Genomic DNA, 18,104 nt, shown 5'->3' with positions numbered 1-18,104 from the left:
GGAGGAGTCATTTTAACCCTCTTCATGTCAAATAAACTTTCCAAGCTCTTCCACTTCTTTGCCCTCTGGCAAGCAGTCCTGCTCTCCTAGGAATTCAGATTACATTCCATCACAAATCCTTCTGGGTAGCAAGTTGTTGGGGGTGGGAGGCATTGTTCTGAAGTTGTAGAGTTTAAGCTAACACACATATAGAGTTTAAACTAGCTACTTTATTGTTCTATGCCAAGTTCATAGAAATCTTCCCAGACTGGCAAATTCATCTGGGAAAGACTAGATAAGGGTCAGAGGCATTCAAGAGAGGGTCAAACCTTGCTGTCTTATGTTTATGTAACAGGTCAATGCTAATTCTCCATTTGATATCCCTTACGGAGTGGGACAGTTGCTCTCCAACACTGACAGATGGAGGGATTAAGCAAGTTATAGCAACATTCTGTTTCAAGTGACAGTTAATGTTACTTTCTTACTACTACCCCAAAAATGGCCTACATGCATATATTAATGAACTTAATGAATGATACAGGACACATAAACAATTGCAGCATTGCTTCAACTGGAGGTCAGTTCCAAATCACATCAGTACTGCATAAATCAAGTCATAAGTGCTATCACATTAGTTTTGAAAGAATCTAAAATCAAGTAAGTGAGCCTAGGAGGAATTGTTGTAAAGAACTAGAACTCAGTCCCCTTCCATGTCACTGGAAAAACTCTTACAAGGCGCAATAAAAATAATAAATTTCAGAGATTCCAGGATCTCTTAGTACTGATGTCTCTGAAAATTAAATCATTCTATGTCTATGAAATGTTCAAACATAAGACATATGACATTTCCTGAATGGAAGTAATAAAGGAATAAAAGAAATGCATAAACTTGCATTACTGTAAAATGGTTCCACAGCACTGGCAAATGCAGAAAGCAAGCTTTCAAAAACTGAGATCAAAAGGTTCTGCTTCCCTAAAATTGGAACACTTAATGAACAAAGAAAGTGTGTTGTTCAATAAAGTTTCTCAAATACTGATGCTTCCAATACTGCCATTCTAGTTTGTAGTATGCGACAAGTCCTAGAACAGTAGCAAAAAAGCAGGCAAATGTTACACGCAAGTTAACTGATATTTTCTCTGAAGTTGATAAAACAAGCAAATCTTATTTCTATATAGCAAAAATCACTGTAGTGTGTGGGTATGCCTCTTTTCTTACAAGTAGAACCCTAATTTGTATTTATTAAGTTTGATGTAGCTACGGTATCTATGCCATTTAAAAAGAGACAGACAACTGTTCACCATTCCTGTTGTTGCAGGGGTGTCAAACTCAAGGCCCACGGGCCACATATGGCCTGCAATGAGGTCAGATACAGCCCACATGGTGATCCTGAAAACTTTAAGGGTCCAGCCCGCGTCACTTTGACCCAGCCCACGCCATCCCGGTGGGTATATGCACACATGCACTGTTCTCCATCACTGGGTGCAGGGCAACCAAATTAGTTTGCGGGACTATGATAAAAAAAATAGTTCAGACCTTCCAACCTCTTTTTTTTTGTGAGAAGTTGGAAGATTTTTTTTTGTTAACCATAGTCCCACAGACTATTTTAGTTGATCTGCACATGGTGATGGAGAATGGAGCTGGAAAGCAGGTTAGTGAATGGATGTGGCTTCCCTGATGTTGAAGGGCCCCCAGATAAGCTGGGGTGAAGAAGGTGCCCCTGCCTTGCTTCATCTTCCACAACTCCCCACCCGTTCTTTGTCACTTCTCCTTGCTCACTGCCATAACCTAGCAGGAAGCATGTAATATTAATTATATATAATTATGGTAGCTACTCTGTGAAAGTACCTGCTCTGTACAACACCTTCCCTCTGGAATTCTAGTCCCATAAACCTTTTGAAAGGTTCTGAAAACCTGGTTGTTTTTTCCCAGGCATTTGGGCCAGGATTTGGTTATATGAACTCTGCTGGTGAGGTGGTTTTTAATGATTTGTGATTTTTAAGCTTGGGTGGCAATGTGCTATTTATGTTTTAAATCTTGAATCCTATCCAGAGTCACTGTTATGAGATGAGCAACCCTATAAAAAATATAAATAAATGACATAATGAGCTAAAAGTTAACCAACTACATTATGGCTCGTAGTATATTTGAACCCAGCCACGTAACACTTTTTGGTTACAATTATTCCCATAGTTTAGTATAGAAAAGACTGAAAAGAGATCAATACCTCATCACCTCACAGTAGCCTTTAGCTGCCGCTACATGGAGAGCAGTAGCCCCTGTTCGAGGGTGCTTCTTCTCTTCAATTTTCCTTCTATTTAGCCACTGTCGGGCATCCTGCAACATTTGTTGTTCTTCTGCTTTTCTGGCCTGATCAAGATCCACCCCTGGAGAAACAGACTGCAGGTGTAAAAAAATCTCGAGGTAGAACAAAAAATGATAAAAGGGAAGTGGAGGTAAATATCCACATTATTGCAATGGGAGTAGAATTAAGATTTTTTTGACTACATATTTTTAAAAACTTTTTTTTTTTGTTCTTAGGAACATAACTTTTTTATAATTCTATTGAACAACACCTGCTGATTTGAAGTCATGCTGAAGAACAACTGCCACAATTGCTAGTTAGTATGACCAATGAGTATTCCTCATCATCAACAAAATACTGAGGTGCTTGTACAGGGAATACTTGCCAAAAATTACAATCTCGATAGAAAACTCAATTTTCATCTCACGGGGTGAAATAAATCTACTAAAATTCCCACTTCCAAAGCATATTCTGTAAACTGCCTTGAGTCACCAGGTGTGAATAGGCGACAATATAAATTTCCTAAACAAACAAACAAACAAACAAAAATAGTAGGTTTCCTTATTGGGAAACTTATATACATTCTTAACACACCAAAAATTGGGGACAGGGGGACGGGGATGTAGTAGTGAAAACTATCTATTTCAGCGTTTCTCTAGTCAAAATATCAAGATGTTTTCATATGAATTTTTGTGGAATGGAACATTTTTTTATACTAAGTTTGTTCAGGAGAAGAATAAACCAACTAGCATTTAGTTATTATGATATAAAACTATTATTATGAGTCACACTTCTACAATGACACATTTTATTTAAAACTTAAAAGAGATTCCACAGAAAATTAAACATTTAGAAACGAATGGAACAAATACTTCGCAGACATCTAAAACACCATCACGAAAAATTTAGCTTTTTATCAGCTGAGGAGAATCAAATTGGCTTCATTTCTAAGATAACATACTGTAATTGGAAAGAACTGAACTTTCCATAGTACTTTTCTTTATAGCTTTTGGGCAACCATCCATATTTCCTATACACTAAGTGGCCAATCACCAAATTGTAAAAAAAATTCTCAGGGGTCAATGGACTAGCTGCCTATATAAAATTATACTTTATAATTTCATATGAAATATAAAGCAACATTTTCCATATGTCTGTCATCAAGCTCGGTTTCTCCTCTTCAGAGTATACTTAGAATGTCTATTTCAGAAAAGAGTGAATGAGAGTTCAAGCTGTAATTACCAAAAATATGTTGGGAAAAAAATGGATGATGATCATCATTTGTAAGTATCTCACAGAAAATCAACATGTTGGGGTAAAACTTTGTTTTACACATATATGTTCATCATACAAAACTCATTCTACAATAAATTACCTATTACAAATGAAATATTTTTATATATTTCCAGAATATTTATTTTCCTTTCTAAAAATCATAATAAGATGTGGAGCCAAATTTAAGAATTGTCACGCATCTCTGTTCTGGAAGAAAGAAGAAGAAGAAGAAAATCCATCAAACAAAATCTAATGATAAGGAGATGCAAAGTTGTCTTACCTTGTTTCTTTACTTGTTCCAAAAGCAAATCTTTCATGGCTGCTTCCTCTGCAAGGTCAGCTGGGACTTCACCTTCACTGTTCACAGCAGCAACATTGGCCCCATGATTTATCAAGTACCTAGATGGATGAAAAAATAAGTGAGACTCAACTTCAACCCAGGTTTAATTTATATGGCCCTCAAATAAGGCAAGTCACCAGGCAAGAAATCTTCCATCACAGGAAAGAAGCAGTGATAGTTAATTTCTCGGTTAATTGAGTAACTGTAATAAATCTATAACTTTTTGGAAATAACCAAGGAATTTTTTCCCATGTTAGTAATATTGAACTATTTCATTATTTTTCAATGTAAAAGAATCATTTTTCCCCAATATGCATCTCTGGTTCATCCAACCCTTCTATACGAAAGAAGATTACAGTTCAAAAAGCTGAGCTGATTCTTATGGTTTGGCTAATTTACCGGTATATATTCTCATCTCAAACTCCTCTTGCCATTGCAATATTATAAAGATCATTATCAAATATTACAATGCAATCATATATTCTCAGAAATAAGTCCTCCTGAGTTTAGTGAAACATACTTCCAGGGCAAATATGTACAACAGTTTCCACTTATTAATTTGTGAAGTTTGCATTCCTTACATCTCAAATGGTTCCCACAGTAAAAGCAACGATTCATATCATTTCACTGGGTCACTGTATCCTTATATTTATCAAAGCTGATAAAGACTGGCAAATATGGAATTTACCATCCCATCCCATTGCAATAACTCTTGTTTTCAAAGAAGCATTCTTTAAAGTGGCATACTTCTTAAAGTGTTATATTCCTATTATTAATGCTGTAATAATGGGTAGAATAAGAACTTTCTAAAGCTAAGGACCATACCATTTCCCAGAAACCAAGGAACCCAAGAGTAGGACAATAATGTGCTATAATGATATTACCAGTGGAGACTGGGCTGGAATCCTCAACCCATTTTTCCTGCTTGGGTAAGGGAATTGGGGAATGTTTCTTATCAGAGGTTCATCAACCTTATCAGAAGATTAAGGTTAGGCTTTGCTTTATTACAGATAGTTCTTGCTTACTAACAGTAATTGGGAACAGGACTTGTAAGGAATGACACCACATAATTGTGCTGATTTATAATAGCAGTGCCAGTTGTTCTCATTAGGCAAATCTCATATGGTCACAGAGTTCTGCTGTCACATGATTAACATTTGCAACCTTCTAGTGGCTTCCTCCTTGACTCTGCTTGTTAGAAACCAGCAGTGAAGGTCGTAAATGGTCAGATGATCATAATTGCAAGCCAGTTGCCAAGTGCCTGAATTGTAATCACATGACTATGAGGACACTGCAATGGCCACAACTATGAGGATCCTTCGTAAGTGCTCCTCATTCAGCTCTATAGTAAATATGAACAGTTGCTGAATGAGTGGGCGTTGAATGAGGTATCATCAATATGCTGATGATACTCAACTTTGCATCTCTATCCTGGTGATCCAAGTGATGTGATAAGTTGTCCTCTCAAGGTATCTGGAGGCTGTGGGGAACTGCATGGGGGACCATAGGCTTCAGCTAAACCCTGGTCAGACGGAGTAGCTTTGGGTTCAAGGAGCCCTGAATCTGGGGGTTTATGATCTTTAGTTGTGGATGGGGTTGCACTCTCCCATATGGATTCCATGCATTATCTGGTGGTTCTCCTAGCCTCACCACTTCTGCTCAAAGAGTTTTATGTGGTGCACCATTTCCTGGATTGTGAGGCCCTGCAGAGAGTCATTCATGTCTGATCACATCTAAATTGAACTACTGCAATGTGCTCTACATGGAGTACTTTGAATATTTGGAAGCCACCATTGATGCAGAATGCAACTGATGAAAAACGCTCCAGATAGTTCTGGAGGCCTCTCAGGTGGCAGATGTAACATCATGAGCTGCCAGTTTACCTGTGGGTCCAATTCAAGGTGTTGATCATTAGCTTTAATTAGTCTTTTATGGCATGGATTCATGGTATCTGAGGAGCATGGGAGTTTGTGGGAGTAGCCCATCCCACTTGCTCCAGCACAAGAAGCCTAGTTTGGACCCCATCTGCCAAAAAAATTTAGCTGGTGGGGTTCGGAAGAAAAGCCTTATCTGCTGTGGCCCCTGCCCTCTGGAATAGTTCCTGCTTGAAGTGAGATCCGCCCCCAACATTCCTGGCCTTCTGGAAAAGCCTGAAAACTTGGTTCTTTCAGTTGGCCTGGTGCTACACTGAGGGATGGCTGACAGGGTAGAGGGAAGATCCCCATTCCCATGCCATCATCTTCCTTTAGTTTCCTGTTTAATCCTAATAATTTTAATTGTTTTGTATTACCTTTTTTACTTTTTTATTATATTCTAAGCCACCCACAGTTGCTGTATCAGTGAGATGGGTGGCAGAACAATTTAGTGAATAAAGAAATAAAGACCACCTGTATTGCTACTGTTGCTATTAGTTTTTCCTTTGTAGCACCATAAAAATCAAATAATAGCTGATACGCATTTGGAACCTATTCTGTTAACCAGAATTTGACATCTCTGATGTTATAGAGTCTTTTGGTATCAAAGATCCTATTTACTTGTCATATAATTTCTCTAAGGAATTAATTGCATGTAGTGTTTTCATTGCTGCTAAAATGTAAAGTTCTAAATAATAATACCAACACAACATAATCATCCTAAATTTAAGACTTTATGCATTGCTGAAGTGCCTTAAAATGTAAATTAGAGAGAGACCATAGTATTAAAATCAGAGTTACCACTGCAATATTTTAACACGTTTGGGTTATTGTTTTATATTCATTTGATCCTGTTATTAATTTGGTCTGTATCTCATCTTTCTATTTATTTGGAGCATTCCATCAATTACATTGAAGACTTAAGAGGACTGCTGACCATTTTTGTTGCTTTCGGCTCATACCAAAAGCAACAAATATTGTCAGCAGAACAGAATGCACAGAAACGTACCTATAGCCTCATGGATACCTGCTTGGCAATTCATTTAAAATTATTGCCCCTCTCACGACATCTGAAACTGAAATAAATCAAATACTCTTTCTAGTATCCAGATCACACTGAAACTCACTCACTCTGCTATGTTCAGATAGCCACAAGATGCAACTGCATGAAGTGGGGTCCACCCCTCGTTATCTTGCTGATTTACATTGGCTCCATATTCTACCAGAAATTTTACCATGTCCAGGTTTTCATCTATACAGGCCTTTGGAATAAGAAGGGAAGTGGGAATGAAAAGAGAGAGAAAGAGAAAGATTAAAATGAGCAAATATCACTTTCCGTTTTAACAGCTGTAAATGCAAGGACTTCACTGCCATACTGAGACTGCCTTTCTTTCAGCAACCCCTGATGTCTTCATATAGCTTGCTTCTCCTTTCACTATGCAAACAAACTGGGAGTCAACTTCCTGCAAAATGATCTTTGGGTATTCATTTTAGGAACAGCATTAAATCCAATAAGCTGTTTAAAAGTTGTTACTCCAGGAAAGCTTCAATGAAAGAGATTATATCAGGACTTTCAATGAAATGATATATGAGAGAACTAAAGCAAGTAGGATTTCTGCAAAATGCTTAAGTTAAGAGCCAATTCGAAAAAAGGAACCATTACTTAACTTAGAGAAAATGAAATAGTAGGGTTTTGGTTTTGTTGTGTTTGTCCTTGAGTCAGGTTTGGGGGGATTTTTTATTTCTGACAACTTTGTGGAGATGTCTGTTTTCTTGGCAAAATTTTTGAAGTGGTTTGCCATTGCCTCCTTCCTAGGGTAAAGATAGAGTGACTGGCCCAAGAGCGTGAATTCCAGTCTCACATTAGGCACAAAGCCAGCTTGGACCAATAAATGTCTCTCAGCCTTAGGAAGGAGGCAATGGCAAACCACTTCCAAAATCTATCCCGGCAGTTACCCAGAATCAACACGTAGTATCATAGTATAGCCTTTATTGTCATTGTACTTCATGTATACAACAAAATTGGTTAACTTTGACTCAACACTGAGTCAAAGGCAGATCTAAAGACAAATCTATTTTTATCATTATCAGTGGTCTGCACTAATACAAAAGCGTGTCTTCCCAAGTAGGTCTCAAACATTAAATGTTCAAGTAAACTAAGCGACTTTAAGAAAACAGCATGTGCAAACCTTGTGATAGGTCAGGTATATTTTGTGCACTGAATACTAAAATAGAACTGATATAGATATTGAATAAAAATGTTTTTACAAGTATAATATACTGACTTCCCACTAAACAGACAAATTATTAAAATCAGAAATATAATTTAAAAATACTTGGCAATGCTACCTACATGCTGTAAAGAACTACATACGTCTACCAAGACACAGAATTGAGACATTCTGCAAACATGCTAAAATATTAAGGAAATATCAGGCTTGTGCTGCACATTTGTCTGGAAATAAAATTATATACAACTGTATAAAAATAAGTACTAAGTTTAAACTGCAGTATAAAAATAACTAGTATGCAAATAATCAATACGGAAAATAAATTTACAAGTTATTCTACTAATAAGAATCCAGAATGCAATGGCGAGCTCACATATCCAGAACACATAAAGTAAAAATACCATATGACTCATATGGGTTCTTTGTGAAATGATCTGATGAGTTGCAGAGTGCTACCTCCTATATTCTCTGACTTCAGGATATTTTCTTAGCCACTGGCTAAAATGCAAAACCCATAACAAATAAAATACAGAATACAAAAATACCAGAAGTAATCGTTTTCTTACTGGTACATGAGTGAAGTATACAGAACCACTTATTTAACTGCAGTTTAAATCCCTTACTATGGTTGTTTGAGTGGCAAAGCAAAGCCTAACAGCTGAAATTCTTTTTGTATAGCAAGCCCTAAGATAGTAGAACAAAAATTGTGGCTTGCAAGCTGTACTTAGTCAACCAACCCCGCCTCCCCATATCAACTGCTAGCTATTATGTAGATGGGCCTATTTGTTCCATTGTTTTTATGATATAAGAAAATCTGTACTAGGATCAATAGAGATGTAAAAAGCCAAAGTAAAATTATTTTTATTTCTTACCCTGTAAAAATAGTTTTCCTGTTTTTTCTCTTTTCTACTATCTGTTGTTTTGAATGCATCACAGAAATAGATAGATAGATAGATAGATAGATAGATAGATAGATAGATAGATAGATAGATAGATAGATAGATAGATAGATAGATAGATAGAATTGTGTCACAACCCCTGGTATGCCCAAATATGGGAGGAAGCATACTGCTTCCCTTTTCTGTCTATCGACTCACTCTGGGAGCCATCCAGGCAGAAAGCCATTTTTTTAATGTTGCCTTTGTTACATTTGTGTTGCAATTGTGCTGATAAATAAATAAAGGGATACTAGTATAGATCTATTTCAAGCTATTTAGCTCTCATCAGCTAGTCATACCCTTACTGGGAATCAAACTTGGGTTGTATTACATATTAGGCAGTTATATTAGCCACTAAGCCGCAGGCTCTCCTCCTTTATCAGCTAAGCCAGGGAAATAGGTATGTATTGTGTCACAACCTCTGGTATGCCCAAATATGTGAGGGAGCATACTGCTTCCCTTTTCTGTCTAAAGGCTCACTCTGAGAGCCATTCAGGAAGAAAGCCATTTTTTTTAAGTTGCCTTTGTTAAAACAAGGACCAAACTTATAGCATTGTTTTCCAAGCTCAAAACATTATTTCTTGTATTATTTAAGATACAGCCTTGCTACTCATGAAGCAAGAGTAGTGATCTTAAGTAATTACTGTGTATTTTTCTGTGCTCCAATCAGAACAGATTCTTAGCAATATACAGTTCCCACTTTGCAAGCCAAGATAAACAAAAACTATTAGATAGTCATAAGTATACAAGTTGTCCTTGATTTATGACTCATTGTTTTATTATCTTTAGAAATTACAATGGCTTGGAACTGTGATTTACAAGCCATAAGCATTCTAGCCATCATAAAATATTACAATTATACATACGCTGCAGTTAAGTGACTTGCATTTCAGGAGTTGGCAACTGGCTCACCTTTATGACCAGATGCAGAGTCCCAAGGTCATGTGACATGACCTTTTTCCCAGTTTCCAGCATTTTTGCTATTTTCTGTCAAGAAGGTCACATAAAAAGTGGGTTTACTTAACAACCATACTATTCATTTAATATCTATGGTGATTCACTTATTGATGACCACAAAAGAATGTTGAAAAACACTGTCCGTTCACGTGGATGCCTCAACGTAAAGGAACAATAACTTCTTGATCAGATTTCTAGTCCTGACTCTGTTCATAAATTGAGGTTTTCCTGTAATCTATACTATTAAGAATCAGGAATGAAATGCATCACACACACACACACACACACACACACACAAACACACACAAATCATTTAGATCCCAGAGTCTGTTAAAATTGCCAGCGGTTCCAAAAGCTTCAAAGAGAAAGGACAATTCATATGTCTGGAGGAATAGTTTTTATATAGGATTCAGTACATCCATTCCTTGTTTAGTGACTGAATTCTGTTCCAACTCAGATGGAGTTCTGTTCCAACAACCATGTCATTAAGCAAAACGATCACTAAGTGAACACATGAAGGAGAGAAAGAGAGAAACCCTATGAAGATCTATTGGTTACTGCATTTCATTCAGATAAATTTCTTTTGTATAGCTATGCTAGCGTTATATTCAACCCAGCGTGCATTATTGTCAGATTTATATTGTCAGTTTAGCAACAATAGAATATGGGAACATATAGGTTCTGTTGAATATTTTAGTAAGATAGGCATCTATTTTGAACACGTAACCTTCTGGACATCATCTAAAGCCAGAGACTGATCCCAACTATTATTTCCACACTTGACATTTTTAGATTCTTCTATGCTAATTCTCCTTCCACCACCACCACCCCTATATTTATCCCATAAAATGAAAAACTAAAAGTCTGACCTGCACAAGAAGCACCATAAGGAAATAACTGGCCCATTCAAAATAAAAAGTAAAATATAAAATTGTGAGTGGCAAGCTACATCACAGTATTGTCATCTAGAACTGTTCCAAATACATGAAAGTTACATTTCTCTTTACCTAATCATATTAGTCTTAAAGCAATTTTTACAGGCAGTTTTTAGATTTTAATAAGTAATTTATGAGATCTTTATAGGTCAAATTAAAGTTCAAAGGCACTTCAAAGAAACAACAGTAGCTGCTTGGAAGACTAAAGTGAACAAGTTATAAATAGAAGTCTGTTTTTCATGTGGTCCGGAAATGGATGGTGAGCAGTTGTTGTGTCAGATCAGAAGTTTAGAATATCCATCACCCAGGTTTAGCTAGTCCTAAAAGGACACTGACACATAGAAGAGTAATACATGATCATTCAGAAGACTTCTGATGATTAATGCTAAACTAACAGAACGTAGAGATTGCCCTTATATGAAAACAGCAAAGTTGTATTACTGCATCTAAACAGTGATTTAATAGACAACTGTTATCTTACAGTTTTTTAAATTTAAGCCATTTATAAGTGAGGAAAAATATTATACCCAGAACATCACCTCTGAAACATTTTCTTTCAAGATCAGAATGTTTCAGATGACATATCATCCTCTTAAAGAGATCTTTATGCAGATGGGTTCCCCATTGACTCTGCTTGTTGAGGGACAATTGTGAACTGGCCAAATGGTGATCAAATGATTGCGAGATGCTGCAAATGGCTATTTATGTGATCATATGATTGGAGGAACACCACAATAGATGCAAATATCGTAAAGTTACTTTTTTCATAATTTGAACAGTTGCTAAACAAGGCAATTATTTAGCAAATTCTAAACAACAGAGATGCAGATGCAATCACCTATTGTCATTTAAACAAGGAAAAATAAGAAATTTCATTTTCCTCAAAAGCCTGATAAAAATAAATAAAATATTCCATTATTTTATTAGTTATATTAAACAAAAATTATTCCTAGTCAGGCTTCAAATATAGGATTGCTTGTTAATCACTCAGATTTACAGCGTACAACTTGTTAAGAAATAGTAATTATTGTCAAGACAATTAACATTAGTAATTTCATTCTTGATGTTAACATGTCACTTAGCAAGCTATCAAAAAATATGATCTATCAACCAAAAATATTTTTTTCTGATTTCATAATAGTGAACGATGTACCTTCCTGAATTCCTAGGATCTTTTTTTCATCTTTCTAGGCCTCATGTGAACCACAGTTGAAACATAAATGGAAAAAAAACAGGTTGAGAAAGTCACACCTACATGTTGCACTCAAAAGGAAATAGTTAATGTTAATTCTTCACATAGTTAATATGAAGAAACATAAATACCTGAAAATCTATTGCTCCCAGGTGATGGTAAAAGTTATAAAAATACCACAAAGATTAGAGATGAGAAAAAAATAAAATAAAGATTTTGCCCCCAGAACAGAATGATACATATTGTTTACAAGTCAGATGAAGACTTTTTTTCATTACAAATACATATAAAATAAACACATCACTGAAAATAGTGCTGTATGCCATGTTCTAGATGACAAAATCTATCCTAGGTTTCATTGCTGTACGAAAAAAACTGACACACAATTAGTCATTCAATCTCCATGGAAACCAACTTTTCCAGTTGATTTGTAACTGCTGAAAATTCAGTAGATACAAATTTCAACAATCTTTTTTATATGGATATGGCTTTGATGATACTTCATTAAACACTTCAATAAAAATAATGCAAATAATATAGCAGTCTTTATGAGGACATTTTTTCCTACTGGTCATTCTCTGAAGGTTTCTTATGACAGAAAAACTTTTAAGTGAAATACTAGAAATTAAAATAACCTGTATATCTAAGAAAGCCTGAGGTATATTTAACATGCTTCAGACAGTCAAAGGGTTTTACATATAGTTCTTACAAGTACCCTGTGCGATAGAACAATGTTAAAATATATAATAAAAATTATTATTCAGGACTATCATGTTTCCCTGAAAATAAGACCTCTCTGGATAATAAGCCCAATCGGGCTTTTGAGCACATGTACTAAAATCAGCTCTCCTCTGAAAATCAAAAAATATTGCAACACAGCAGCAGCCATGAGGTGAGCATGCTTGTCACCTCCTGCACCTCAAAAATAATAAGACCTGCCCGAAAATAAGACCAAGCACTTATTTGGAGGGTCAAAAGAAAATAAGACCCTGTCTTATTTTCAGAGAAACATGATATATTTACACATATCTATACACACCCATACCCACGCATATTATCATGGCCAACTTGAATTTTAATAATAATTAAGCAATTCATTTCCTAAGAAAAGATATAGATTTAATAACACAAAAACCAATGGGTTAGATCTGTAGCATGAAAGGAGAAAAGTTAAGAGTTTTCTTCAATTCCTCCTTCTTCCTAAAGTCAATCCCTGCAAAAATCTGTTCCTGTGGTCTGAAGGACTATCCATTACACTGTGCAATATTGGAATTGTAGGATAAATGTGATTTTTTTTGTGATTTGTGATTTGTGATTTTATTGCACTTATATGCCGCCCTATTCCCGGAGGGACTCAGGGCGGCTCACAAACCAAAGGTAGGGGATACAGACAAGAGGAAAAAACAACAAACAAGCAACTACAGAAAGAATTTAAAAACAATCAACATCCACACAAATGTAAAAAGGGGGGTTGAGTACTATTCTGCTATTTCTCCAGCAGGAAATCTACAATTGATAAATTATTCCTTTTGCAAATGTTCACAGAAGGACTGAAACAAAGAGGACCGAAACAAATAACTGGAACGGGTAACCCTTATAACAGCAAGTTATATTGGAAAGCTATGGAATTTTATAAACTATATGAAACTGTATTCCATTGTCAACATTTTCTAACTGAAGTTATTCTAATTTCATCAAAAATCATATTCGTTACTTATTTCATAATTTTTGCTATTTTAGATATTCCCAGTCTTTAACAGATTCACAGAGCAGCAAATGAAGGAGTTACAATGACAATATAACCAAGTAAAACAAAAATTTGGAATTCTCCAGAAGCAGAATTAAAAATGTGCAGGGAAAAAAAAACCTGGGAAAACAGGGACTTTGCCTTATGTTGAAATGATGCTTAAAGTATATATTCAGCTGGACGAATCTAGGAAGGGCATTGCAAAATGCAGATTCCACCCTCCACCCTTGCAGAAATCCACATCTCAGATACTGGGGACACACTAAACGGCTATTAGAAGGCAGACATATGACATATGTGGAGACAAACAGTGTTATTTGGATCTAAAGTCCAAATACATTAACAAATACATTATTTGTTCTTTCACAAACCATTCAAAAATGTACTGATTGCAGTGCAAAAAGTAGGTGATCAAAACAGACAGAAAAGGAAACCAATCATAACACAACATACATTAAGGTCAAACACTCATATTCTCCCCCAAATAATAGTGATCTCTAAACCTAGCTTCTACAGCATACCAGCTGAGGCAAGGACCTGTCAAGTATATTAAAGGCAGAGCAACTAACAGCAAATCTTAAGATTTTGTACTTGGCCTGTCACCAAGGCTATTAGTGTCAGAATGAATAGAACAAAGATGAGGATGATGTGGCAAACTTTTATTCTGACTCTTAAGAGGTGGTTCAACCATAAAGTCACTCATTGCCACTCCTAAGAACACATTTGTTATTACTAACTTTAGCAGAAAGCAACAAATAATGCAGGGATCTTTCACTTAAATAGAATGGAATGATTTCCGGTGAGCTCAAGATTGCTCAGGCTTTACGCCTAACTCAGTGGGATCATACGGAAGAAAACCAAGCCGAAGGATGACTGCCATTATGATCTCCCACAATACTTATTATATCTGCCAAATGGTCCTCCAGGAATCATATCCAGAACTCTCTGAAATAAATTGTTTTACTGGCAAGATGCTATTCTATATGCAGTATCATGGATACCGTTTACATACCATGCCCTTTTTTGAAACTGGAATATCAAGCAGTAAAACAAGTCACTTTCCTCAGGAATATGCAAGACTATGGTAACTTTTTACTGTTTAATTCTTGTGGAGGTCACAGCTAGCACATTGAAGACTCATAAAAAGCCCTCAACAAAACCCTCAAAATCTTACCAGAACCCTCAACGAATCTGAGACTGTATGAAGAAAGCAACATCAAATGAGGGCTTATGAGATATATTCAAATTGCTTGAAATCTACAATTATGACCAAACCCAACTCTGTCTTCTTAAAAGCCTTTGTATCTGTGAATATTTGAAAAATTTATGTCATTAAAAAACTAAAAGCATGGTAAGATTTCCATTGGTCAGGGCATAATTCCTTGCCCATCCCCATATCTAAAATTATCCAAAAACGTATACCAATGAAATACTTTGGATACTATATAGGTGTTCATATTATTGAAATCTTACTTAGGCAACTTGTATCCATCACATAATAATAGTTAAATGACAAAACATGCAAGCTTGCTATGTATTTCCCAGTGTTGAATATCTTCACTGTTGCATTAGAAAAAGTAACACAACACGAGTCCAAATAAAAGACAATGAAATTCTAATGATAGCCTCATTTTGGGAGCAGACTTTTGAGGATGCTTCTGGTGCTCATTGCACATTAGGAATTCTATTAATAGAATTCAATGTTGCTTATCTTAGGCCTTGGCACCTTGTGCTCTCTTTAAAGGTTGCCAAGGGAAAAGATTTTGAAAGTCACAAGTATCACAGCAAGTCCAGTACAGGGTACATTAAAGCAATAGACAGATCATAATTCTGATTTTTTTAAAACACAAAAATAAAAAATGAATCCCAAACAGCCTGTAATTTTAAAATATTTTATTGTTTTAGCAGCAAGTTAATTATTTGAAAGCTATCAAATAGATAACTATCCTTTATGGATTTTCATATTCTGCGATATTAACTTAAAATTAATGTTTTACTTTAGAACTCCAAGAGTTCTATTAAGGAAGAAGCAACAAAGGGAAATATTTTATATACTGTAGATTATGACAGATATTTTTTTACTGATGTATATTTCATCAAAAGTAATATTTTCTATTGGAAGTAAACACAGATCAGGATAGTTTGATATCAAAAAGTATCCATTTAAAGCACTTTATCCTGAAAGTTAGACCACACTTACCAAACTAACCTGATCTTTCTCATTTCTAAACAAATAAAACTCAAAAAGAAAACAATATCCTCCTTCTATTTTTCATTCTTTTGATGATGAAAAGCAGAGACAGAATAACTTTAGTTTAATCAAAAATATGTTATCTTCCCCCACTCCCAGATTCAAGAGTACAGAATATAAAATGTGTATTAGTAATTAAAAAAACCATGCAGTGTGTGTTTCAGTAAAAATAAGAATAATTATTTGGGTAGCAAATGTTTTCTACATAAGAAAACCACAATAACCCTGGTTAACAGAAAGAACTGACAAACAAGAAACTGTTTGGGTCATATTATAGGGCTTAATTCATCCAACATAGCCACGGGAAGAGTACCTTTGTTTATATGGCAAAGTTTTTTTTTTTTACATTAAGTTCAAGTAAAACATAACAAACAAAAATAAATAACAAAAGTATTTATGTCTAACATCTGCTGCATTGCCATTACTATGTGACTAATAATCTTATTTAGTCTAACTGTTCACAGGCATAAGTCTGAGCTGGGCTGTCCAGTTCACATAGATGACTTTTCATGTCATCTAAGAAAGGAAACACTGGCTGGGCAGAAGCGCAATCTGGTGACTATGGAGAGTCCCATCAATCTTCCCAAGGAAGGAAGCGCTACAACAGTATCATATTATACAACATATATGCAACAGTATTATGCAGGGGCATGCATAAGCACACCAGCATGCCTAATGTCCCTGTCCTACTGGTCTCATTTATTTATACCCATTTTGTGTGTTCTTATTCATGTTTATTCTTATTCCTGTTATCTTGTACATGAGTGACAAACTAAATAAATAAATAAAATAAGTATATTGGTGAATGGTCAATTCCAGGACATACAGAAAGGAGCCTTGGGAAGGGGGGGGGGCGAAGGAAAGGGAGAAAGGCAAACCGAAGGAAAACCAACAGGTTCATTCCACTGAATTAACCGTCTCCGCTTATCTGAGAAACCACCCTCCACGATCTCAAGCTCTAATCTTACAGCCCATGATCCAACGCCAGCCGTCCCAGCCCAAGCTCTCCACATGTGCTGTGGGCAACAGCTACGCCCCAGCAGTAGAGGACTTGTTTGCAACCCGTCCGAAGGGCATCCCAATTACAAGCGAATGACTGGGCAACGCTCTCATCCATCGCTCTGGACGGAGATTCCGGGATGGCGAAGAGGGGCGAGAAGCGACCACACGCCCTGCAGCTGCGCTCTAGCCCCTCTCCATCCCCGGCAGATTTGGGGCCGCCGAGATGTTGGTGTGCAGGTGCTCCGCCCTGGGGGGTACCTGATGTAGCGCCGTCAGCCCGTCTACGTTGGCCGTGTTAAGGCGGGCTCCGCGGGCCAGCAGGCGCTTCACCTCCTCGGTGTCTCCGCTGGAGCAGGCAGCCAGAAAGACGGCGCCGTCCTCGAAGCGCACACGGCCCCCACCTCGGTGCCGGCTCCGGGCGGGAGTCACCGGCTCCAGTTCGGTCAAGGAGCCTTTCCAGCGCTTCAGCTGTTCCGCCCGGCGCAGCCTCGCCGATTCGGCCCGCTTTATCCCCAAGTGGCCCGGCTCAGACATGTTGGCGATGGCGGCAATGACAGCCGAGCCTCCCGGTCCGTCTAAATGCTAGGAGCGCACTGACCGCCCCCAGCCCGCGGGAGAGCGCGACGGCCCGTCCGCCATCTTCCCAATTCCCCCTCCCCCCTCCCCGGAGTAACTATGGCGCGAGCGCAGAGTTCCGCTAAAGGATCATGGGAAACGTAGTTCGAAGGGACTTCATTGAGTGGGTGTCCCAGGGAGGAAGATTGGTGTTCCAAGGATGCCTTGTCTTCCTGGAGCGCAGATTCCTAGGCTGTCGGAATTAAGAGAGACGTGTTATTATAACCCAGTCGTGCTGCCGACACGAGAAACAAATTATTGTAATTTACTATCGCTTTCAATAAGCTTGTTTGAACAATTTCCCCAGCAGCAGGTAAGCACTTTTTGCATACCTTAAGGCAGTGTTTCTTAAACATTTTGCTCTCACTACCCTTACCACTTTTAAAAGCTATCGAGAACTCCGAAAGAGTGTTGTGTGCATTATGA

At 37.1% G+C, this 18,104-nt stretch overlaps 1 protein-coding gene across 11 annotated transcripts in view; it reads right to left on the bottom strand.

Annotated features, from left to right (window-relative positions):
• The window catches only part of PPP1R12B (protein phosphatase 1 regulatory subunit 12B), a 112,449-nt gene extending 94,758 nt beyond the window's left edge, over nt 1-17,691 (bottom strand). For 2 of the 11 annotated variants that reach the window (XM_087720200.1, XM_087720201.1), the window contains exons 1-4: nt 17,322-17,689; nt 6,942-7,072; nt 3,838-3,956; nt 2,205-2,364 (exon numbers count right to left, since the gene is read on the bottom strand). In XM_087720200.1, coding sequence (XP_087576326.1) covers nt 2,205-2,364; nt 3,838-3,956; nt 6,942-7,072; nt 17,322-17,597 — 686 coding nt within the window. In that variant the 5' untranslated portion in view covers nt 17,598-17,689. Of the gene's footprint in view, nt 1-2,204; nt 2,365-3,837; nt 3,957-6,941; nt 7,073-17,321 lie in introns of all 11 variants that reach the window. The other 9 variants (XM_087720207.1, XM_087720206.1, XM_087720209.1 and 6 more) reach the window with 6 other exon arrangements.
• Between the last annotated feature and the right edge of the window lie 413 nt (nt 17,692-18,104).

Source organism: Thamnophis sirtalis, unplaced genomic scaffold, assembly GCF_051295495.1.
Source record: "Thamnophis sirtalis isolate CommonGarterSnake01/CBP01778 unplaced genomic scaffold, rThaSir2_p1.2 scaffold_7, whole genome shotgun sequence".
Lineage (NCBI taxonomy): Eukaryota > Metazoa > Chordata > Lepidosauria > Squamata > Natricidae > Thamnophis > Thamnophis sirtalis.
This window is presented reverse-complemented; position numbering and strand designations above follow the sequence as displayed.